General features: G+C 48.7%; 1 protein-coding gene across 1 annotated transcript in view; it reads right to left on the bottom strand.

The window, feature by feature from the left end:
• LOC147724582 (fibrocystin-L-like) overlaps positions 1 to 24651 on the bottom strand; it is a 2246326-nt gene that overhangs the window by 798007 nt on the left and 1423668 nt on the right. The window contains exon 47 of the mRNA XM_086918063.1: positions 13304 to 13460. Coding sequence (XP_086774189.1) covers positions 13304 to 13460 — 157 coding nt within the window. The remainder of the gene's footprint in view (positions 1 to 13303; positions 13461 to 24651) is intronic.

Raw genomic sequence — 24651 nt, 5'->3', positions numbered from 1 at the left:
GTAGACGCATTTTTTGCCGGCCTATCTGAAGTAATGTTGTCCCCTAACAACGAGAATAATATTTGAAATAGCGAACACACAGCGTTCCCTGAACTCTGAATTCGGCCTTCAGTTTTTATAAACAACACTACTGAAATCATTTGGAACTATTTTATTCCCATGAAAGCGAAATTATGTTTTCCCAATTTCCAAAATATTTACCTTTTTTTTTGGCACAAGGTACTCTGCTTAAAGTAGAACTATTCTTAGAGAACAGAGCTTCTATTTTTAGAGACTGTTTAGCACATTTATAATCTTGTATAAATATGTGATGAAATGGTTGCGAGCTTTCTTTCTGTATTCAGAGCCATTTCATAGATGTAATTTTCGCAATTCATTCAGCCAAAATTCAGCCTGAATGATACCACTGCTTAAAAGCGTACAGTATAATACTCATTTTCGTGTATCTATACCATTTCAAATGCATTTTTTGTATTTTGGGGTGGGCTGGTAAATACATGCATACCTATATGTTTATATATTGCTTAGTATTTAGTAATGATGGACATTATACGTGGAGTGGGTGTTGTGAATGTATCTAGGACCCTATTTAAATATTCCGGATTCATGCCCTTATGCGGTTATAACAATTCATATCCTTATAAAGGCACAAGAATCATATCCATATTTAGTCATAGCCAATGTGGTCCAAATACGGCAAGGCTACTTCCCTGGACTCCTAGAAAGTACAATGTGTTCTTTAAACAAACCAAACCTCCAGCGTCCCGGGAATTCCCCCTGCTTTTGTTTTGATTTGTCCTAGAACTCCTGAGAGTCCTGAAAGAACTGCCAGTTCTTAGTGACAGTTCTTAGTCACGTCTTATGTCCAACCTTACGTCAAAACCCGGCACCTTTCAGGTATAAATATACCAACGTTGCCTTAAGCAAACACACGGTGGTTGGGAGCAGAGCGACTATCTACTTGCCCGAAGCCCAGCTGATGTGAGAGCCGAAGGAAGCCGTCCCTCCCATTTGACGCACTGGGAAAGAAGCTGTCTTTTCTCCTGTTGAGAGAATCCAGCTCCAGTGTTTCCAGTCACCCTTGCGGGTTACTGGGAGATCGAGTCCTGAGAGAGATACAAGACCTCCTTCATTCTATAACCAAGGTACAGAGCTGATTAAAACCTTAAGAGAATTCTTGATTCAGATTCTTGGCAAAAACCAACTTAACTTAAAACTGCAACTTACTTACTCCTTCCCACGTATTAGGCTTAGGTCAGGTAGGCGTATCTTAGAAGCACCAGTTGAGTACGTTATTCAATGTTTTATGTATGTATATATTTTATCCGTTTTAAAGTATCATATGGCTAAGAAACCATATCAATGCTTTTACAGTATTATTTTATAATACTCCTTTTACTGTACGCACTTTACTTCATGATAAGTATTGCAATTGTGGCAATTCATTTCTCTTGCATGAGAAAGAAGACTGCTCAATAAATAACAACTTTTGTTGAAAACGCCCGTCTCTCTATTTCTCTGCACTCTAATGAAATTAAGCATGCACGATTGACTGAGTGAAATATCTGTCTATTGTTTTCACACAACTCTAGAGATATATTCTTTATTCTGAGGGAGCAAAGTTGTCATGTTTATGCGGTTGTCAGAAGCTAATCCCTTCTTGTCTAATCAGGGAAGTTAACCCCATTTGAGAAAGTTTCTAGTGACCTCTGAGCTAGCTGGCAAACCTAATTAAGTCTTACATAGTCAGTAGAGACCTAGATGGGATGTATGGCATTACAACGCATGCTTTTACCACGCATGCCTTTACAGCGCGGTTTTTACAACGAAAACCTTTACAACGCATAGCGCTTTGGGGTGCTGGAAAGTAAATAGTTTAATTTACTATTCCAACTCCAGTCCCCGTGGACACTAGGGAAGGTGTTGGATAGTAAATTAAACGTATTCCCTATCCTAGAGCGCCCCCCAGCGCAATGCATTGTAATGGTTTGCGTTGTAAAAGTTGCGTCATAAAGGCACTGCGTGGTAAAAGTTGCGTTGTAAAGGATGTTTCCCCCTAGATGACCTCAGTCCTACGTCTACACTGCTGTTTATGTTATTCCAATGAGTAGAGCCTATTGGGAATATAAGAACTACACTGCACACCTGCTTGTTCATGGAGAGGGAGGAGTCGAGTAAGATGCTGAGGTTTCTGTCATGGGCCGTGGGGGTCGGAGGGCTGACGAGGGCAGGGGGCCACCAGGTGTTGTTCCATGCTGAGGGGGTGGTTCCAAGTACAAGGAATTCTGTCCTCTCTGAGTTGAGCTTCAGGCAGCTGTTGGTCATCCAGGATGCGACGCCCTGCATTCCTTTCTGGAAGTTAAGCCTGGTGGGGATAGGATCCTTGGTGAGGTAGCGGATGAGCTGGCTGTCATTGGCATAGGATGCTATGCTAAGGCCATGCTGTCTGACGATGGAGTCGAAGGGGCTATCTAGATGCTGAAGAGGGTTGGGCTGAGCGAGGATCCCTGGGGTACTCTGCAGTTGATTTCCATGGGTTCGGAGAGGAAGGGTGGCAGTCTGAATCTTTGACTTCTGCAGGTGAGGAACGCACGGATCCAGTTGGGTCTATGTGTGCCGAAGAATGAAGCACACATAGAAACAGCAAAAATGAGGAGAACCATTTTTGGCTTGCTGTGCCTGTTTAATTTTTCCCTGGTCCTATTTTTGGCACTGCTCCATTTTTATGCCACACTTGTAAGTAGGGGACAGTGTCAAAAGCAATGGGTGCTGTGGTGGAACGCACACTGCAACGCCCATTTCTCGCCCCTTTGTTGCAACAGACTGTTGTGGTAAGGGGCATATTTGCAAAGGGATGTTAAGCCACGCTAAGTGGCTTAACACTGACCCTGGGCGTAGGACTACGCTACGCTCGCATAGTTTGCGCAACGATGCACTACGCAAATTGCACGTAGTACAGTGCAAAAATGCATAGCGGGCATTTTTTGCTTGCTCGCAGCCCTGATCGTCAAGTTGCCAACCGCGAGTGAGCAAAATAACATCCCGGCGAGACTTTTTTCTCCTTCGCGATCAGCAACATCAAGTTGCCGATCGGGATCATGGATAATAAACCTCCTTGCGAGATTCTTGCGCGGGAAGGTTAGGTTTCTCATTGCGAGTGGTGAGAAACTACCAGTCCATGTTGAGAAAGCTGCTGATCGAGTACAAATCTACTCAAGCGGCAGAAAACGACCACTTGCACTGTGCAAGATGCAGTTTGCAATGTCTGCACAGTGCGGATAAGCATCCGGCACTGTGCAATCAGTGCAAACAGCATTTTGCACAGTGCACTATGCAGTTCATGTATCTACGCATAGCTTGCGTGGCGAGAAGTGCACTTCGCGTAGGTATGCGTAGCGCTACTTCGTGAACTAAGCCCAGGGTTACTTAACACTGCCTTTTAAATAAGGTTAAGGATTTAAAGCCACCAAAATGTCTAAAAAGTGACAGTCAGATGGCATTAACTCCTTGTAAATATTCCCCTGATGCTATGCCCACTAGAACTTTAGGTCCCAATGCAGAGCCTGCATATGCATATGTCATCAGCAGGTTGCACATGATAGAGGCCGAAACAAATGTATTATTGCATGAATATCCTGCCATTGCCGTATGGGAGTGTAGGCCCAAGACTGCACAGTGTCCAGAACATCTCATATGTAAGGATAGAGTATCCGAGGGAGTCAGCTGTGACTTTAGCACATTGATAGTGAACTCCAGCGAATGCAAGAGGTCTGCCATAGTTTGGAGGTGAGAAATGACAGCCTGGAGCAAGACCATCTGCAACAGCCAGTCATCACAATAGGGGGTTGGTAAGGCTATAAGAGTGCACTGCAAAGTGAAAGTACTTGTGGCCCACTCTGAACCGCAGGTAATGCGTGTACAAAGGCAGGACAGGAATGTGGAAGGATGAGTCCTGCAAGTCCAACGCTACCATCCAGTCTCCCGGGTCCAGGGCAGACAGGACTTCAGAGAGTGCAAGCATTTTGAACTTCTCCTTCTTGAAGAAGAAATTGAGTGGGCGTAGGTCTAAGACAGGATGAAGGTCTCAGTCCTTTTTGAGCACCAGAAAGTAGATGGAATGGCAATCATGACCTATTCTGGTGTCGGCAACCTCTCTATGGCTCCCTTGGACAAGAGAGTTGTAACTTTCTGTTGGAACAAGGTAAGATGGTCCTACATCAGCTTGTCACAAGAGCGTGGCATCGGTGCGGGGTAGCCATGAAGGTGAGGCAGTAGCTCCTTCAGATACTTTGGAGATGCTATAGAGCTTCAATGGGGCAGGCAACGGTGTATTCTGCCTCTCACTGGGTGCCCATGATGGTAAAAGGGCAAACTGTAGGAGTTTGAAGGTTGTGGCTGTTGAGGGGTTGGTGGACAGGCCCGTATTCTGCCTGCCCGAACACAAGGCCTGTAGGTACTGCGTTCTTGTCTATGCAGAGGCTGGGAAGCTTGCGTGCCATGTTGGCTGGGAGGGTAGAGACACAGCTGGTACCCCTTCTATGGCAACAAAAGCTAGATTGGTGTTCAATAGGTGCTATATAAAGGCCCAATGACCTGGCTGTACCCCTGCTGTCCTCAAAACCCTCCACCACTGAGTCTGCCTTGTCTCCAAAAAGATGAGAGCCATCAAAGGGCATGACTATGACTGGTGCTCAGACATTCCCTAGAAAGCCAGTTATTCTCAGCCAGAAGTGGTACTGTAAGGCCACCTTCCACGTACCGCTCTGCCTAGAAAGTCGGTGGTATCCAGTGCACATCTTATGTGAACTTAGGTGCATCTCTCCCGTTTGCAACAGCTTGGGAAAGTATGGTCCAGTCCTCCTCCAGAACCATGGGCAGCACCTGCACAACTGTATCCCAGAGAGCTAGGGTGTTATAGCACAAAAAGCATGCAGTGTTCATGGACCATAGTACCAGGCTGGTGAGAGAAAATATTGTATTGTCTAGGGGGTCTACCCTCTTGGATACCCTATCCAGTGCAGCGGTAATTAATGTGCCAGGATTTACATGGTAAGTGGAGGCGTGGACTACCAAGCTCACTGGTGAAGGGTGTTTTTAGAGGGAATTAGGGTCCCCTGGGCAGGGCAGTGGCTATCATCTTGTTCACAGGAGCTCATGTGCTGGGCTTGGAACAAGTCCCAAGCAGGATGTCTGTAAGGACTTCATTAAAAGGGAGAAGCGTTTCTGAGGGGGAGACTCCTGCCTGAGCCACCTCTTTCAAGAAGTTCATCCTGACTGCCACTGAGGGTAGTCTAAGATCCAGGACCTCAGCTGCCCTTCTCACCACCATTGCAAAAAATGCTCCCTAATCTGTAGCCGTGGTAGGGGGAGAAAGCATTGCAGAATATTGATATGTGTCCAGTTCACTGGTCTACACCAAGTCCTCACACCAATCCACATTGGTATCTAGAAGTTGTTATCCTTCATGGTCCAGAGACCCCTCCAAATCCTACCCAAGTTTTAGCTCATAATAATAGGGCTCAGACTCCTGCCTGTAAGGTATGGCTCCAGTTGGCACCAAAGTCAGCTTCAGACAAAGCCCCTCTGGCTTTTTGTTGTATACAGGGATCAGAATGGGGATTGTTCCATCGTAAGGCATTTGCTTCGCTGGGGGATGCTCATGACAAAATTTCCGGATCCAGTCTGATGGACGGGGATAATTCTGAGGTAAGGAATCTGTGTTTAGAATTCTCTATCAGATGCTTTAGTTCTTGACTAGCACTGTTCCGGTGCTACTGTCCTTATGGTATTAATTGTTGCAGGTCAGTCCTGGTACAAACTGCATGTGGAGTTGCAGATTGAAATGACTGGGTGTAGAGGATGTCTTTTTTACAAATGAGATTTAGTGCAGGGTCACACACTAACTTTCGGAACAAATAGATGTTTCTTAAAAGGGCTGGCTGAATATGTACAACTCTTCTGTGAAGTCAATGCTACTAACGACGTAGTGCAGAGACTAAGAGTGCGGTGTAACATGAGATGTCACTCAATAGTGTAAGCAATGGTAAAGAAATTAATTTTACATAATGACTAGAATATAAGATTATGTGTATAGAGCCACTTAATTATATTTTAGATCCAGTCTTGGATACTGCAAGTGTAGTACCCAAACCATTAGACAGAGCCTTGAAACAGCTAGATGTTGTCAATAAACATCTCAATTTATTATGGGTGCAGAACTCAAAATGGTGAAACATGTAGTACTATTTACTCATGTCCGCAGAAAACATATGACCTAATTTAGAGTTTGGCAGATGGGGTACTCTGTCAAAACATTACAGTTATGCTGAATGCCTCACTACAGTTGTCATAGGGTATAATTGACTGGAAATTTCAAATCAGATCCATAGTCCTGGGTGGGATTTGTCATGGTAAGTTAGGCACATTAAAGGAGCCATCGAGTGAATGATGTCACGATAGATCTCAAAGCCCAGGTTCAAATCAAACATACATTCCAGCCTGCTGGTTGTTGGTAATTGTTAAAGAAGCTTGACTGGCCAAAGGGAAGTGCGTTTTTATGCACTGCACTGAGGTTATTACCATTTCTGTCTACTGCACAAACTGATATGCTTCCAATGCATGCCTGAAATGCATGCAACATATGGAGCAAGGTTACCAATTTCAATAAATGTATACTGCTTTGTCACAATTGTGGAAGACTGTTTTGATGCCTGAGTCTCCTTTCCGGTTAAATCAATGTTAATGGTCACACATACAAATGATTTCTCACAAGCAATCTGTATGGAAGGTATTTCCTGGGTTTTAAAAATGTTGATGAAAGCTGCACTTCTGGTTGCTATATCTTCAACAGATTTCTCACCTTGAGATGATTTCCCGACTCTGTGTGTCGGACTTGACATCACTGGCGGATAATAGATGCCAACTAGCAGCAGGAAGGATTTACTGTCAGGCAGTCTCACTCTTCATAAGATGAATTTCACATTCCCACTAGGTCCACTCTGTATGTGAAAGATGATATAGGGTTGGGCACAGTTGATCGGGTCACCCCAGACTCTGCATATATGATTGGGCACACTCCACATTCAGATGCCCCTTTCCCGTGTATGATGGACCTTCTATCACAGTAGAATGGTCAGGTCCTCCACTCCAGTCACCAAATGCAGTGGATGGGCAGTTGGAGATTGAGCAGTGCCAGCTAGAGCCCTTTGGTTTCAGTGATGAAGCTAAAGTTGTCATCTTGGCTGGCAGAAAACTTGCTGCGAAATCCATTTAAGCGAGTCGCACACTAGTGCTGTGAGTTGGACAGCGCTGATCACTTTAAATTTCGACTTGTTATCATTCTGAGTTTGACACGAGATCTTGCACAGCAGGAGATAACAGTATCTACAGTCAAATGTTACATATCTGCCCGGTCAGCTTTCATGTGTCTCCCACAATATGCCATAATTTTTTGTTTCACTTTAGGCAGCGTGTTTTCTGAAAGTCTTGCTGTACTTGTTTCCCTCTACGATTCCTCGGTGAGACTTGATTCTTGTCTTGACTTTTTTGATGGCATCTCCTTTTATGTTGTGTTGATGCACAGTATTGGTGGCCGGCAGCACTGGGACCCGCACCGACACCCACCGACCACGCACGCAACCTATGCTTCATCCTGGACTCATTGCTCTCCATGACCCAGCAAGTCTCCTCCTCCTGCTTCAACACCCTCCGCATGCTTCGTAAGATCTACGAATGGATCCCCACCGGAACCAGAAGGATGGTCACCCAGGGCCTTGTCAGCAGTAGACTGGACTACAGCAACACCCTCTACACAGGAACCACGGCCATACGCCAGAAAAGACTAAACCGCATACAGAACACCTCTGCACACCTCATTCTTGACATCCCCAGCCACACCCATATCACAGCCCACCTGAGAGACCTGCACTGGCTCCCAGTCAACAAGAGGATCACCTTCTAGCTCCTCATCCACGCTCACAAAGCACTCCACACCGTTGGACCAGCACACATCAACAAACGACTCACCTTGTACACCCCAATCCGCCAGCTGCACTCCGCTGATCTCGCCCTCGACACCGTTCCACGCATCCACCGGACAACCACCGGCAGCAGATCAGTTTTCTACCTCGCCACCAAGACATGAAACACCCTCCCCACCCACCTGCAACAGACCCAGGATCTGCTGACCTTCAGGAGATTTCTCAAGACCTGGCTGTTTGAGCGGTAGCTGAACACCCTTCCCCCCCCTCCCCCCCAGCACCTCGAGACCCTCACAAGTGATTGGTGTGCTGTACAAATGCTTGATTGATTGAGTATTCTTTGAAGCACAATTTTCATATTTAGCTTCCTCTTTTGAACAAAGCATTGCGAAAACTTTAACTCATATGGTGGGGGAACTTTAGGTCCCCTAAGTTTGTGTCCCTTTCAGATTTCCATCCAGAAAAGTTTCTCCTGTGTTGCTGTCCATCCTTCTTGCTCAAGGTGCTTTCAGACTTTTATATGGCCCAATCTTTCACTCTTCAAACTTTAATCTCTTCCTTGCATCCCATGGAGAAGGAGGGACTGCATAGACAAGCCCCCACATATGTGGTCTGATGTTAATCGACTAGGCCCAACCGTAGGGAATGGATGATCAGCTCTTCATGGAGTATGCCAGAGTCAAGAGAAGTCTGTGATCAAACATAGCATCTCACATCAGGTCATCCTCTGTATCAAGAGAAATGTCATCACGGTCGAGAAAGACCCTCTAGGAGACATTTGTGCCCACTCCTTTTGGACCACGGCTGCTCTGACATTTGCTACCAAAGGTGTTCAATCAATCAATCAATCAGGCAGATTTGTATAGCGCGCTACTCACCCGTTAGGGTCTCAAGGCGCTGGGACAGGTGGGGAAGCCGCTACTGCTCGAAGAGCCAGGTCTTGAGCTGCTTCCTGAAGGAGAGGTGGTCCTGGGTCCGACGTAGGTGGGCGGGGAGGGAGTTCCATGTCTTGGCCGCCAGGTAGGAGAAGGATCTTCCTCCGGCGGTGGTTCTGCGAATTCGTGGGACGGAGGCGAGGGCGAGGCTGGCAGATCGGACCTGGCGAGTGGGTGTGTAGAATGTGAGGCGACTGTTGAGGTATTTGGGGCCCATGTTGTGGAGAGCCTTGTGTGCGTGGGTGAGGAGTCTGAACGTGATCCTCTTGCTGACGGGGCGCCAGTGCAGGTCTTTCAGATGGGCAGAGATGTGGCTGTGATGGGGGATGTCCAGGATGAGTCGTGCCGAAGCGTTCTGTATGCGCTGGAGTCTTTTCTGAGTTTGGCTGTGGTTCCGGCGTAGAGGGTGTTCCCGTAGTCCAGTCAGCTGGTGACGAGGGCCTGGGTGACCGTCTTCCTGGTGACGGTGGGGATCCACCGGAAGATCTTACGGAGCATGCGCAGGGTGTTGAAACAGGATGACGAGACGGCGTTGACTTGCTTGGTCATCGTGAGGGAGGAGTCCAGGATGAAGCACAGGTTGCATGCCTGATCCGTTGGTTTGGGGGCTGTGTCCAGGGCAGGGGGCCACCAGGAGTCGTCCCAGGCAGAGGGGGATAATCCCAGGATGAGGACTTCCGTCTTGTCAGAGTTCAGTTTCAGACAGCTGAGCTTCATCCATTCGGCGACGTCTTTCATTCCTTCCTGGAGGCTGGCTCTCGCTGTGGAGGGGTCGTTGGTGAAGGAAAGGATCAGCTGGGTGTCGTCTGCATAGGAGATGATGTTTAGGTTGTGTTGGCGTGCGATGGCTGCGAGGGGGCTCATGTAGACGTTGAAGAGAGTGGGGCTGAGAGAGGATCCTTGTGGGACGCCGCAGATGACTTTGGTGGCCGTGGACCGGAACGGGGGAGGCGGACTCTCTGGGTTCTACCGGCGAGGAACGAGGTGATCCACTCCAAGGCCTTTCCTTGGATTCCGGTGTTGCTGAGGCGCTGTATCAGGGTGCGGTGGCATACGGTGTTGAAGGCTGCTGAGAGGTCCAGGAGGATGAGGGCAGCTGTTTCCCCGTTGTCGAGCAGGGACCGATGTCATCGGTAGCTGCGATGAGGGCGGTCTCGGTGCTGTGGTTTGCTCGGAAGCCTGACTGCGAGGGGTCGAGGGATCCGTTTGTCGCGAGGAAGGCGGCGAGTTGTTTGTTGACGGTCTTCTCGATGACTTTGGCCGGAAAAGGGAAGAGCGAGATGGGGCGGAAGTTCTTGAGGTCCGTGGGGTCCGCGGTGGGTTTTTTCAGGAGGGCGCTGAGCTCAGCGTGTTTCCAGCTCTCCGGGAAGGTGGCAGATGTGAAGGAGCTGTTAATAATGTCCCGGAGTTGGGGTGCGATGATGGAGTCGGCTTTGTTGAAGATGTGGTGTGGGCACGGGTCGGTTGGGGAGCAAGAGTGGATGGTGTTCATCGTGCTGGTGGTGTCTTCGGTGCTGACCTAGGTCCAGGTGCTGAGAGAAGTGGTGGGGGTCGCTGGTTCTGTGGTTGGGTACGTGGTCTGTGTGCCGAAGCTGTTGTGTATGTCCGCGATCTTGCGGTTAAAGAACGAGGCGAGTGAGTCGCAGAGGTCTTGGGAGGGTATGATGCCGTTGGTGCCGGGGCTGGGGTTGGAGAGCTCTTTAACGATGTTGAAGAGTTCCTTGCTGTTGTGGGAGTTGTAGTCCAGACGTTCTTTGAATGTTGTCCTTTTGGTGGTGCGGATCAGCTGGTGGTGTTTGCGGGTGGCGTTCTTGAGGGCTGTCATGTTTTCTGTTGTCTGGTCGTGGCACCAGGCTTTCTTGAGGGTGCAGCAGGTTTTCTTGGAGTTCTTTAGGTCGTTGGTGAACCAGGAGGCTTTCTTGCTGCCGGGTTTGCTGGGAGGGTTCTTCAGTGGTGCGAGGTCATCGGCGCAGTTGGTGAGCCACTGTGTGAGGTTGCGGGCTGCTTCGTTGGAGTCCATCGTGTGGGTGGGAGGGTTCTGGCTGAGGGAGGTGATGAGCTGGTCGGCGGTGATCTTGCTCCAGCTTCTGCAGAGAACCTGTTGTGGGATGTGGTGGGTCGCGGTTCTCCTGAAATGAAGTGGACGCAGCTGTGATCTGTCCAGTGTAGTCCAGTGAAGTGGCTGAAGGAGATGTGCTTGCTGGAGGAGAAGATGGGGTCAAGCGTGTGGCCGGCGTAGTGGGTGGGGGTGGTCACCAGTTGCTTGAGTCCGAGGTTGGTGAGGTTGTCCACCAGGGCGGCGGTGTTGCTGCCATTGTTGTTCTCCAGGTGGAAGTTGAGGTCTCCTAGGAGGATGTTGTCTGAGGAGGTTAGGGCGTGCGGGCTGACGAAGTCTGCGATGGCATCGCTGAATTGTGTGCGGGATCCCGGGGGTCTGTAGATGAGGGTGCCTCTGAGGGTGGTCTTGGGGTCGGTGTGTATCTGGAAGTGAAGGTGCTCGGCGGCGGTGAGGATGTCGTCGGAGTTGGTCGTGATGCGGATGGTGTTTCTGTGGACGATGGCGATGCCTCCTCCGGTTTGGTTGGCGCGGTCCTTCTGGGTGATCTTGTAGCCATCCCGGACGGCTATGGCGATGTCTGGTGGCTGTCATCTACCGGAGGACTATATGGTCATATCTACTAATCTTTGCTAAACATTACTACCTCACTGCCCAAGCAAGCAATGTTGGATACATGGCCAGGTATGTGCTACCTGATTTCCCTGGTTAATCGGCAGTCCTTATTCTCACCTCATTGAAGATTGTTGAAGATCTTAAACTTCAAGAATTTCAGGTGGGATTTTCGGAGGACTCAATCGTGGTCGTGCAGTATGGATGCTTAGTCATCTAGCATATAGGCTTTCCCTAGGGAAGGTTGCGAGTATAATCTAGAAGTAGTGAGGGTTGGAAGGGAATGGTGAATATTGATGAAATCCCAATAAAGACCAGTCACCACTCCCTAATATTGACCTCAAGGCCAGTAGGACTCATTCTTAAAGTGAAGAATGTTCAGGAAAAAGTAGTCATTAGAAGCAAAAGCTACTTAAGCTCGGTAAAGATATTTCTGGGGGATACATATTCTTCCTGTTGATTCCTCAATACCTTCATTCTCCTCTGACCAGTTAGTACCAAATAGAAATACACTTCAAAGTATTTACATACATTGTATATTGTATTTGTCAATGTTATTAAAGCTTTCAAAGCTCCTCTTAGCATGCCTGGATCGGGACGCAAAAAAAGTTAAAAAAACAGACACCAGCATACAGGTTGGCACCTATTATACGCTGTTGACATCACGTTAGGTGGGTGGAGTCATGGCTGGAGCCTCAAAGTGCCACTTGGTGGTGCTGGTGGGCTATTATCTTTTGCAAGCGTTTCAAGCACTTGTGGTATACTTTTAAAATGAGAAATATGCAATAAAATTATGTATCCATCAGAAATGATGCAACTGGAGGTCAATAGGTTTTACAACAGAGACATACATTTTGTGAAACATACAGAATGAAAAGCAGATTTCATATAACTTGGAGTGATCATCTATTAAATCGAATAAGCATAAGATAACTGAACAGTAGTTCTAGGTGAGTGAGGACGCAGACCTGTAACCGAAATCTATATATTGCATGCTGGTGTTCAGCGTGTCAGTGAAGGTATTACAATCACAATGGAATACTGATCTGGGGACACAGCTTACCAATACACAAAAGTGTGCGGGCCAGAACAGCAACCGGCAATGCTCAATGTAAATCGAATCATTACAAATGTGTTCATTCAGCCTACATGGCACGTTCGTTGTTGCACACATTGGGACCTTCTTGATACGGTGATACGTATACTTTCTGATATGTTAGGTTGATTGTTGATTCGGTCACCCAGTCTATGCTTTCGATGCATGGCCTCAAATAAAAAGCAACAACAAGTGCATCAGAAGGATGTGTTTATTTTGGTATGGCACTGGCTAAGGGATACATAGGTTGGTAGTAGGGACCGCGGGGGTGTGTGGGGGGCGTCAGCATTCGGATCTTAGCTCACTGGGCCATCCATCAGATACATTCTTGTTGTGATTAAAAGCAGTAATAGGAAGGTGGATTTGCTGTTAAATACATTATAATGTTATAGGGGTTGATGTGACAGTGGGAATTCATGAGAAAGAATACAAGTTTCAAAAGCTGCATTATATTAACTGCATGAGACCTCCATATTTAAATGTGGAACCGTGATGAAAAACCTTGAAGAAGGATTATGGAAAGTTTATATTCTGTTGCTACATGTAAATCAAAAACGAGATTCATAAAAACAAATCAGTATTTCTTGTCCCTACAGGCAGTGTGGAGAAGTAGTGTTGCCATTACCAGCTTTGCCATTCCTTTGCCACCAATGTTGACCTTCACTTTTGTCCGCTGAGAGGGCGAGTGTGCAGCCGTCCTGCAGATGATGTGCGTGTTGTTTGCAGACAGAACAGCGCATGCATCCCCTGCGATGGTGACGTCAACATCCTCAGTATTCGAGCTGCAAAAAGTAAGGAACACTCTGACGTAAACAGCACTGAGCCTCTGAAATTACTTTAATGTTCTTCACTAATGAGAAAGTGTCTCTTAAGACTCACGTATAAGTATGCATGGCTTTCAAAGGAATTCTACAAGTTTGAAACACTACTATACCATTTTTAGGCCAATATCGTTTTTCGCTTAATTGCATTTTCTGACTCAATTATATAGAAAAGTTGGTCTTCTAGAAGGTCACACTTGAAACATTTATCATGAAGCCGTCGTGTGGCTGTTATCAAGACTATTTCAAAGTACGTTAAAAATCGACTGCTTCACCCGGACAGTAACGCCTGTCAGCAAATGTGAATACTGACAGAAGTATTGTTTATAAAGACCACTGAAGCCACTACAGAAACAGGCGTGTCTCCACTGGAAGCAGCATGACCATAGGGTCTCTTGGCTGGGCGTCTGAGCGAGCACTGGGGACCACAGTGAACACGAGGATTCGGAAAAAGTTTCCTGCATACTTACTGCAAATAAGTTGCAATGAACCAGTTTAGTTCCTGAATGTTAGTCTCTGGATTTTCTCGACAAATGTAACCTGATGGACAAAATGTGACAGATGGAAAGCATCTTTGATAGTGAAGCTGGACCTGGAATCTTCCTTCGACACAGACCACACTAAAATATTCGATCGGCTAAAAAGATGCCTTAAGGCAATTAGACAAAATTGTACTAAATATTATTTATAAAAATCACGTCCCACTGGATCTAGCTTTTCTATTCGTAACTACAATGCGAAGATATTTTTTCAGATGATACTTAGAACAAGATGTTCACTTTGGACGTTCTTCTGACAGTGATATTCTTGACACCATCAGACAATTCACCAGAAACACACATGGTAGTGTTCACAATGCAGCAAAATAAATGTGCAAAAGGATTTGTGACAGAGGTCCGGTTAGGCCTGTCAGCCTTAGGGCCAGGGAGCACCTGAGCCACTTGCTGTCTATCTTCAAGGGTGAGCAGAAGTTCTTTGATGTTTGCCAAAACTTATTTCCGGCCTCGAGAAGGTCTCAATCAAGACTGGCGATCAGGGCTTTAAGTGTGATGAAAAAACTGGGGGGTCTCTCAAAGGGGCGTAGCCAATGTAATTAAGGGTGTGGCTTAAAAACACGTAAGCTAAAATTCTGTGCTTAGCATAGTGTGCCGCCCGACTGGTATTTTGCTGCTTGTGTCATTGCAGTGAGACAACTGACAATAGCGCCATAGGTCATTAGTCCAAAACCCAAATTCAAAGCAGAGTGTGGGAAATGATTTAAGCCTCGCCCCTTGAAAGCTGTAACCCCCAGGCATGGCAGATCTTGCAGTAAAAGCATCACCCACCTGTCTATGTGGAGGGTCGCATTGTGCCGCAGACGGGCCTCCTTATACAAGAAGCCTGGAATGCCCACTAATTTTTGTGCCTCTCTCCATGCAGTCATAGCGACTGATATCATGTTCAAGGCTGTTGTCAGATCAGCTGTGGACAGGTAGTGAGGTAGCACCAGACCTGGGTTGTGAAAATGTGGCACTATAGATGGTCCCAAAACATGATCTTATGGCCTGGGTGCCGACATGGGACGAGCTGTGAGAGGTGGGAGACTCCGCTGTAGGAGGCCACATAATGTAGTCGCAGGCCACCAGTCAGCGTGTCTGCCCACAGGAGATCTGGAGAGATAGTATACTAAAGAAGTAACTGAAGCAGGGTGCCACTGTCTTCTTCATCATTTGGAACCTGCACCACAGGGAGAAGTCAAGGTGCTCCCACTGCAAGAAATCTTGCAGTCGTTAAGGGGAAGAAGATTAGCCTACACCATTCGAGAAAGCTACCTATTGATCTTCTGGGACCCATATTCATTTGATATTCCTAGAGGCATAGGCTTGTGGTTGACCTATTCATGAGGAGGGCCTCACTTTTGGGCCAGTTGATCCTGTAACTCAAAAGGGTGGAAACATTCTCAGTGATGGACCTCTCTGCTGCTATAGAAAAGTGAAGGCGGGACAGCAGAAGCAAGATGCTTTCTGTGTGAATCAGTGCCATAACCTCACTCACCACTGTGGCAATTCCCTCCATGTCCGGGGCAGCCCGGATGGTCGCTGCCAAGGGTTCGATGGTGTAGGAAAGTACGATCTGCTTCTCATTGTTACCTCCACGTTTTGCTTTATCTTATCCTGTTTACTACTAGTCTGACTGGGATCCTGCTAATCAGGACCCCAATCTATCTGCTTTCTCCCTAAAATGTCATGTCATGCACATAGGTACACTCCAGATTGGATACTGGTGCACCCTTGTCAGTATCTAGTATATGGTACCCATGTACCCAGGGTATAGGCACCCCTGAGGCCTCCAATGGGCTGAAGCATGCATTATGCCACCCATGAAAGGCCATGCAAAATGGTTCTACAGGCCTGCCACTGCAGCCTGCGTATGTTGGTGCATGCACCACTTGCTTAAGATATAATTTTACTATATCTAAGGGTTCCTACACTTAAAACCTATAAGTCACCAATATAGCAGGCCTTGACAATCCTGAATGTAGGGTGCTTGGTTCCAAGTGAGAGGGTGCCACTGCAAGAGCAGGACACACCTACAGCGTATGAAGTCCATTCTTCTGGGTTGTTAGTGCTACAGCCATTTGTGACATATAGAGTGGAATTATGCGACCGCTTGATGACCAACTCTAAAATGGAAGAAAGTAACCCTATTGTGTTTCGTGTCAAGCTTAACTGGCTGTAGGACCCTAGATGTGACGTGACAAGATTCTGAACCAGAAACCACTGAATTTTGGCAGTCTGGACACTCTGGACGTTGCTGGACTTCGCATGGGCCTGACTTTGTCTCCCTCTCAGGCTGAAGCATCGTCTTTGTCTGTGCACCATACAGGCTCTGTGTAGGACATGTGGAGCATCAAGGAAAACTGACAACATCTTCCTTGGAGTGAAGGAGTCACTCCCCTGCAACCGCAGGCACCCCATCACGATTGACCAGTATGCTGCTCCTGAGCTCCTACAGATTCTGAAGGCTCGAGCAACACAAGAGGAAGGTTTCCAAGTCGCTTGAGGTCTGAGCTGCCCTTTCATCAAGGTTAAGATCAGAATCCCTTGTGACAGTTGCAATACTTGTACCCTTGTTCACCATGTACTTTTGCAAGTGCATATGCTTGTTGGTGTTCCCAAAAGAAGTGCACTGGACTCCAAGTAGCCACAACCGCTGGTATTTTCACTAAAGAACTTTGGCATCCTCCCACGGAGTGCTCTGTGGACTGTTGCTTTTGTAAATCTGCTTGAGGTCCCCTCGTGACTCCTATGCCATCGGCCTGTTGGTCCTCTTGAGGGTCAACACTGCTTTTTATGTGCCCCCCCTAGTTGCAAAAGGCTTGATCCAACTCCTCTGTGCTTGGTGATTCTCCTGGACATTGCTGGCTCACATTGCAACCTTTCTTGACCATCTGCTGCCAAGGCTTGTTGATGCTCCAGCCAGACACTCACCTCTCAACACATTCGACATCCTTTGTGTAACAGCTCATATCCAGCTCCTGGTCATCCTCAACATCTCCTGATCCCGCTGGCTGCCGAGTCAAGAACCCCCTCAATTCACCTGAAGCACCCGACATCGGTGAGCATGCGTCTACCGGGCCCCTGGTCACTCCTGAGTGGCCCAGACTCTGTCCCCTCTGCTTTCAGGTACTCTTCATCTAGAATTCAACTTTGTATTCCACTTGACACTATTCTTCTTCCCAGCAGTGGCTCTTCTTCCAAGTCCTCCATAGAGATTGACGCTGCTTTCTGACACCACTTCAGGCCTATGCACCCAGCCTCCCTGGGATAGGTAACTTTGGTACTACAGTATCCACGGGTGAAGGGATTCTCCGACCTCCTAACTTCATCGGGGTTTCTTCGAAGTCTACTCAGAAGGGTCCTTAAACTTTAAAACAGCAACTGCGACTCTCCCATAGAATTGTGCAGCGCACGCAGTCGTGTTCCCACACTGCACCCATCCTCCGTGGGGTCCCTACTTACTCACTATGGGGTTTTTCTTGGGGTCCCAGTGATTCCACATCCTCTAGACATGGTCTTGACTCGAGTCATGGTTCTAATACCACTATTTTAATATACGGTCTGGTCTTCCCCCTGGAGCCCACCGTGTATTAGTGCTACTTACGATTGTTTCTGTGCTACAATATTGTGTACTTTGTGTTTATCTGCATGTAGCGGATACTGTGAGGTATTTAGAGCGTGTTATAATATTGAATACATACTTTTTATAACTACTGTGTGGTTCTCTTTTCATTTAACCAATACAATAAGGTTGCATTCTGGTATAACAAGCTGCTTAACATTCCTTCAAGACTAAGCCTGAAGGCTGCTCTCCACAGCTATCACTTGGATAGCTTTCTAAGGTTATATTTGACTAAGGGTGGGCTGAGCTGGCATAGTGCCTCTACTCGGAGCTCCAGGGAGTTTGAAAAAGCTCCACCTTGCTCCGCTTCACTCCGCTCTGCTACCTCCCCCCCAAATGATTTAAATATGAAAACGGAAGGCACTTAACTGCTTGTCTGCCGCCTCCCCTGCATGGTTGCGCTCCTTCCTGCTCCATGCAGGGTAGGTGACAAACATGCAGGTATGTGCCTTCTTTTTCCATTTTGAAATAATTTGGGAGGGGGTAGGGTGCGGCAAACCCCTCGTCCCCACGGAGGCAGAGTTTTGCCTACCTCCGGATTTGCAATGGAGTGCGGAGTAGGCAAATCTCTGCAAACTCCGCTGGTGGAGCAGAGTTACCAGCCGAACAAGTTACTTACCTTCGGTAACGCTTTTTCTGGTAGATACTATATCTGCCTGTGGATTCCTCACCTTGTGAATATCCCCCTTGCGTCAGCAACGTTCGGAAATTTTCTTCGTAGCACGCCGTCGTGGGCGACGTCACAGGAGCACGGCATCGCGCGCGACTCCGTCTGACGTCACCGACCCCATATTAGGCCCACGCCGGCGTGATGACGTCAGTTCCGCCCTTTTTTCCGTGCCTTCGAGGCACACGGACGGACCAACGATAGCAAATATGCAAATATACAATGTACACAGTACAAATAGAACCAAATCAAAACAACAGCAGTATAATCATATATACAGAAAGACCAGGTATAGCAGAGTAGACAACGGGGAGGCGGGTGGGTCAGTGAGGAATCCACAGGCAGATATAGTATCTACCAGAAAAAGCGTTACCGAAGGTAAGTAACTTGTTCTTCTGATAGATACATCTGCCGTGTGGATTCCTCACCTTGTGAATAGATTCCCACAGCAGTCCCCACTCCCGGAGGAGGGTGTCCACTCTGCTACACCAGGAAGTCTTGGAGGACAGAGCGCGCGAAGTGGCCGTCCCTCCTCACCTCGGTATCCAAGCAGTAGTGCTTTGCGAAAGTGTGGAGGGAGGCCCAAGTCGCGGCCCTGCAAATATCCTCAACAGGTACACCCCTAGACAAAGCAGATGTTGCAGACTTTGCTCTAGTTGAATGAGCTCTAATACCCTCAGGAGGGTCCTTACCCGCAAGGGAGTAGCAGATCTTGATGCACAGGATTATCCACCTGGAAAGGTGCACCGCTCTGCCCTTCTTGCAGCCAGCAAAGCCAACAAACAGCTGGTCGTCCATCCGGAAGTCCTTAGTCCTGTCCAGATAGAAGGACACCGCCCTCTTAGGGTCCAGGCGATGCAGTCTCTCTTCCTCCTTAGACGGGTGAGGGGGAGGATAGAAGGTAGGAAGGGTAATGGACTGCCCAAGATGAAAAGGAGTAACCACCTTAGGCAGAAAAGCAGCCCTGGTCCTAAGAACCATCCTTTCTGCATGAATGGTCAGGAATGGGGGTTTGGAACTTAGAGCTTGAAGCTCACTTACCCTCCTTGCCGAGGTGATTGCAACGAGGAAGATAGTTTTAAAAGAGAGAAGCCTCAATGGACACTTGTGCAAGGGTTCGAAGGGAGAACCCATTAAAAAGGTCAGCACAAGATTCAAATCCCATTGAGGAACCACAAAAGGGGTAGGAGGAAACATATTCACAAGACCCCTCAAAAATCTCACAACCACCGGAGACTTAAAGAGAGAAGGCTGATCCGGCAAACATAGAAACGCCGATAAGGCCGAAAGATAACCCTTGACCGTGGACACAGCCAAACCTTGCTGTGCCAGATAAAGGGCAAACTGTAAAATATTAGACAATTGAGCCTTCAAAGGGTCAACATCCCTCTCCCTGCACCAAGAAACAAATTTTGTCCACCTATAGGAATAAATGGACTTAGTGGTGTCACGCCTGGCAGAGAGAATGACATCCACCACCTCGTGAGGGAGAGAAAAAGAACTCAAGTTGCCCCGTTCAATCTCCAGGCATGAAGGTGTAATGTCTGGAGGTGGGGGTGTAGAACCTGCCCCTCCAACTGAGAGAGGAGGTCTGCCCTGTGAGGGAGACGGAGCGGCGGGTGAGAGGATAGGTGGAGTAGGTCCGAATACCACACCCTTCTCGGCCAATCCGGGGCGACCAATATGACTTGGGCCCGGTCTTGACGAATCTTCCTCAGAACCCGAGGAATCAAGGGTATGGGGGGAAGCGCGTAAAGGAGTCGATCTCCCCAACTCAACTGAAACGCGTCCCCCAACGCTCCTTGCATCGGATACTGGAGACTGCAGAATGAAGGGCAGTGAGCATTCTCGCGAGTGGCAAATAGATCCACCCGAGGCGTCCCCCACATCCGAAAGATGTCGCGAACAACCTCCGGGTGAAGCCTCCACTCGTGGTCGGCGGAAAACTGCCGACTGAGACTGTCTGCACGCACGTTCAGAACCCCGGCCAGATGATTTGCCACCAGACAAATCTGATGGTCCTGAACCCAGGACCAGAGACGCAGAGCCTCTCTGCAGAGACACTGCGACCCTACTCCTCCCTGCTTGTTGATGTACCACATCGCAGTCGTGTTGTCCGTCAGGACCTGGACCGAACGACCGCGAAGGGAAGGGGGGAAGGCCTTGAGCGCCAAACGTATCGCCCTCAATTCCAGAAGGTTGATGTGAAACAACCTTTCTTCCGGAGACCAAAGACCCTTGACCTCCAGGTCTCCCAGATGAGCACCCCACCCGAGAGTGGATGCATCCGATATCACTGTGGCCACTGATGGAAGTAGCTGAAAAGGCTTTCCCTGTGACAGATTGCCTTCCACGCCCCACCAGGACAGATCCGCTGCAGTTTCTCTGGAGATCCTCACAGACTCCCTGAGATCTCCGTTGTGCTGATACCACTGCCTGCGGAGGCACCACTGGAGCGCCCTCATGTGCCAGCGTGCATGACTGACCAACAGAATGCAAGAAGCCATCAGACCGAGCAGGCGAAGGACCTTCAGGACTGGAACAACCGCTCCATTGAAGAATAAAGGAATCATTTCCTGAATGTCGCGAATCCTTTGAGGTGGAGGGAATGCACGACATACAGAAGTGTCCAGTACCGCACCTATGAACAGGTTGCGCTGGGAGGGCACCAGGTGAGATTTGGGTACGTTTATCGAAAAACCCAACCTGTGCAACAACTGAGTTGTCTCCTGCAGATGATGGAGCACCATCTCCGGCGACTCCGCTTTGATGAGCCAGTCGTCTAGATAAGGGAATACAGGAATCCCTGACCTTCTGAGATGCGCCGCCACCACCGCCATCACCTTGGTGAAAACTCGAGGCGCAGTAGTAAGTCCAAACGGGAGGACCGCAAACTGGTAGTGCTGCGATCCCACCGTAAAACGGAGATACTTCCTGTGCGACTTCAGGATTGGGATGTGAAAATACGCATCCTGCAAGTCGATCGACACCATCCAGTCTTCTTCCATCAGCGCCAGAAGAACCTGAGCAAGGGTGAGCATTTTGAACTTCTCCTGTTTGAGATAGAGGTTCAAAATCCTGAGATCCAGGATAGGCCGAAGTCTGCCATCCTTCTTGGGAATCAAGAAATACCGGGAGTAGCACCCTTGACCCCTCTCCTGCTCTGGAACCACCTCTATCGCTCCCTTTCGAAACAGAGCCAGGACTTCCTCCTGCAGGAGAAGCAGGTGGTCCTCCGAGCAAAAACCTTGGCAAGGAGGGTAATTGGGAGGGAACTCCTGAAAAGGAAGTGCATACCCATTCTCTACGAGATTGAGAACCCAAAGATCTGATGTAACCGATTCCCAATCTCGTAGAAAATGAGTAAGCCGACCCCCTACTGGCCCTACATGATCCAGAATGGTGGATCTAGGGCTGCTTTGCTGATGCGGGTGGGGGTTGGGCATTATTGGAGGAAGTGGAGGAAGAGGAGACTTGACGTCCACGTCCACGACCCCTCTGTCTACCTCTATAGGACTTGTATAGAGGGTTCTGCTGCTGCTGCTGTTGTTGGCCCTGCTTGAAGGGACGAAAAGAAGATTTACCAAATCCCTTGAATTTTCTAGCTGCAGACCCTCTCATCTGCAGACCCAACGACCTCGCAGTGGCACGGCTGTCTTTAAACCTTTCCAAGGCCACATCAGCCTTCTTACCAAAAAGGCCAGATCCTTCAAAGGGTAAGTCCAGCAAGGTAGATTGTACATCCGCCGAGAAATCAGATGACTTTAACCATGCGGCTCTCCTAGTTGCAATGGATGAGCCCATAATTCTGGCAACTGAATCCACAGTGTCCATGCCGCTTTGGATGACCATGCGGGCCGCAGCCTGAGTGTCAGAGATGACTTCATTAAAGTCTTTCCTATCCTCCTCAGGAAGTTTTGGTGACAATTGCTTCACTGAGTCCATCAGCGCGTGCACATATCTACCCAAAAGGCAAGTAGCATTTGACGACTTTAGAGCCATGCTTCCAGAAGAGAAAGTCTTCTTCGCAGCCTGATCCAACTTCTTAGACTCTTTGTCAGCAGGCACTTGAGGGAAGGAGCCTGCCGCCCTATTAGAGCAAGCCGCCTGAACCACAAGACTTTCCGGAGACGGATGCGTAGAAAGAAATGCAGGGTCATCAGGAGCCACCCTATAGCGCCTTGCAATAACCCTTGAAACTGCAGGAGCAGACAACGGCCTCTTCCAAATTTCCTTAATCGGATCTGACAAGGCATCAGTAAACGGCAAGGTAGGCTCCACAATTGAAGATGGAGAATGCAGGACTTCCGTGAGAATGTTGGGCTTGTACTCCACTGTGGGCAGCTTTAAGTTAAGAAGGTCAGCAGCCTTCCTAATAACCACGTGATAAGGAGCTACGTCCCTTGATGGTGCATCAGAAGCCGAAGGCAGACCCCACTCGGGAGAGAATTCCAGACCACTAGCATCCCGAAGCTCATCGAAGTCATCACCATGATCAGGAAGCTCGCCTTCTTCTACATCTGAACTCTCATCGTCCTTTTGCTCGAGAAGACGCTGAGCTCTTCGCCTCGACCACTCCATTCGAATCGAAGTCGACGGATCCGGTAACGACTCCGACGGAGCCGGTTCCGACGTCGCTCGAGGAACCGAAGCAGGAGGACGAGAGTCATGAACAGGCGTGGCACCTCGATCTCGACTGCGAGGTCGATCCGGAGTCGGCGAAGCCGCATGCGGAGTCGAGGACCTCGGTGGAGCCGTACCGAGCCAAGGTGAAAGAGGCGCCGGCATAAAAGGCATAAATGGAGCAGGGGCATACGACTGAGGAATACCCAGGTTGTATGATAACGGACCCATGGGGCCACCAGGCGCTCCAGCGGGGTACATTGCCCTCGAATAAACTCCAAACATCGCATTGAGAAAATGCGAGGGATCCTGCCCAGGACCAGGAAAGGAAGGGTACGGACCTACCGGATGTTGCAATGGAGGCCGACCCGACACATCCTCACCCTGACCTTCTGGATTCACAGGAGTCTCCGCCGAAGCCGGTTCTTGAGTCACCTCCTCTTCTTCATGCTCCGAGGAAACCGGCTCCGGGTCCGGCTCCGGCTCCGGCGCCGGAGAACCCACTCTTGACAAAGCAGGAGAAGGAGAGACAAAGTCCTTACGGTGTTTGTGAGACCTTCTCTTCGAGTCAGAGGAATCCTTCTCCGAATGATGTCTCGAACTGTGCTTCCTCCTCTTATGCTTTCTCCTCGAAGAGCTCGAAGCATGCCCGGAAGCCGATTTAGATCTAGACCTAGACCTTTCCCTGGACTTCGACTTCGCCTTGGACCTCGAGTCGTCTCCAGACCTCGAACCCGCTCTGGACCTCGACGCCGATCTCGACCTCGACCGAGACCTTGGCTTCGACTTCGATCTCCGTGACGTAGATCTCGAAAGCCGCCCAGAGTCTTTTTTCACCTTTGCCAAAAGCAACTTTGCTTCACGCTCCCGAAGCGCCTTCGGATTCATCTTAAAACAGGACTCACAGTTCTTGACGTCGTGGCCCGATCCAAGACACCACAAACAATCCTTATGTGGGTCGGTGATAGACATCATGCGGGCACAAGACCTACATGGCTTAAAGCCTGTTTTCCTCGACGACATCTCCGGAGAAGAACAAAGTCGCAAGAGAGAAACAGTGACAAATATTAGTCAGAAAGATACTAGGTATCGCTGAAGATCCCGAAAACCGTTAGCGTCGGAGACGTGGAAAAAAGGGAACTGACGTCATCACGCCGGCGTGGGCCTAATATGGGGTCGGTGACGTCAGACGGAGTCGCGCGCGATGCCGTGCTCCTGTGACGTCGCCCACGACGGCGTGCTACGAAGAAAATTTCCGAACGTTGCTGACGCAAGGGGGATATTCACAAGGTGAGGAATCCACACGGCAGATGTATCTATCAGAATAGGGTTATCTTTGGCCTCTTATATCACTATAAGGGTTGTTTCGACTGGTGCAAGGTGCCCCCTTTAATTATACCAGGCTAACCTCTCACAGATGGTCAATAGGAAGAGCAATGGGGACAGCAGGAACCCCTTGGGGGTGTACCCCTCATGGTCAGGAGTTGTTATGCGAGAATGCCTCCACAGGACTTTTCCGCCATTAGGAAAGCATACAGGAGATGAACCTTTTCCGATAAAATCATCATCCAGCAGCATGTGGGACAGAACCAATACAGGTACGGCCACTCCACCCAATCAAAGTTTTTCTGCATCTAGAAAAAGCAGCAAGATCTCCGACAGGTCTTCTTTCACATGCCATAGAAGGTGAGCCACTGGCCT

This window comes from Lissotriton vulgaris, chromosome 4_1, assembly GCF_964263255.1.
Source record: "Lissotriton vulgaris chromosome 4_1, aLisVul1.2, whole genome shotgun sequence".
Taxonomy (NCBI): Eukaryota; Metazoa; Chordata; class Amphibia; order Caudata; family Salamandridae; genus Lissotriton; species Lissotriton vulgaris.
The sequence above is the reverse complement of the archived record's forward strand: the minus strand, read 5'-3'. Positions and strand labels throughout refer to the sequence as shown.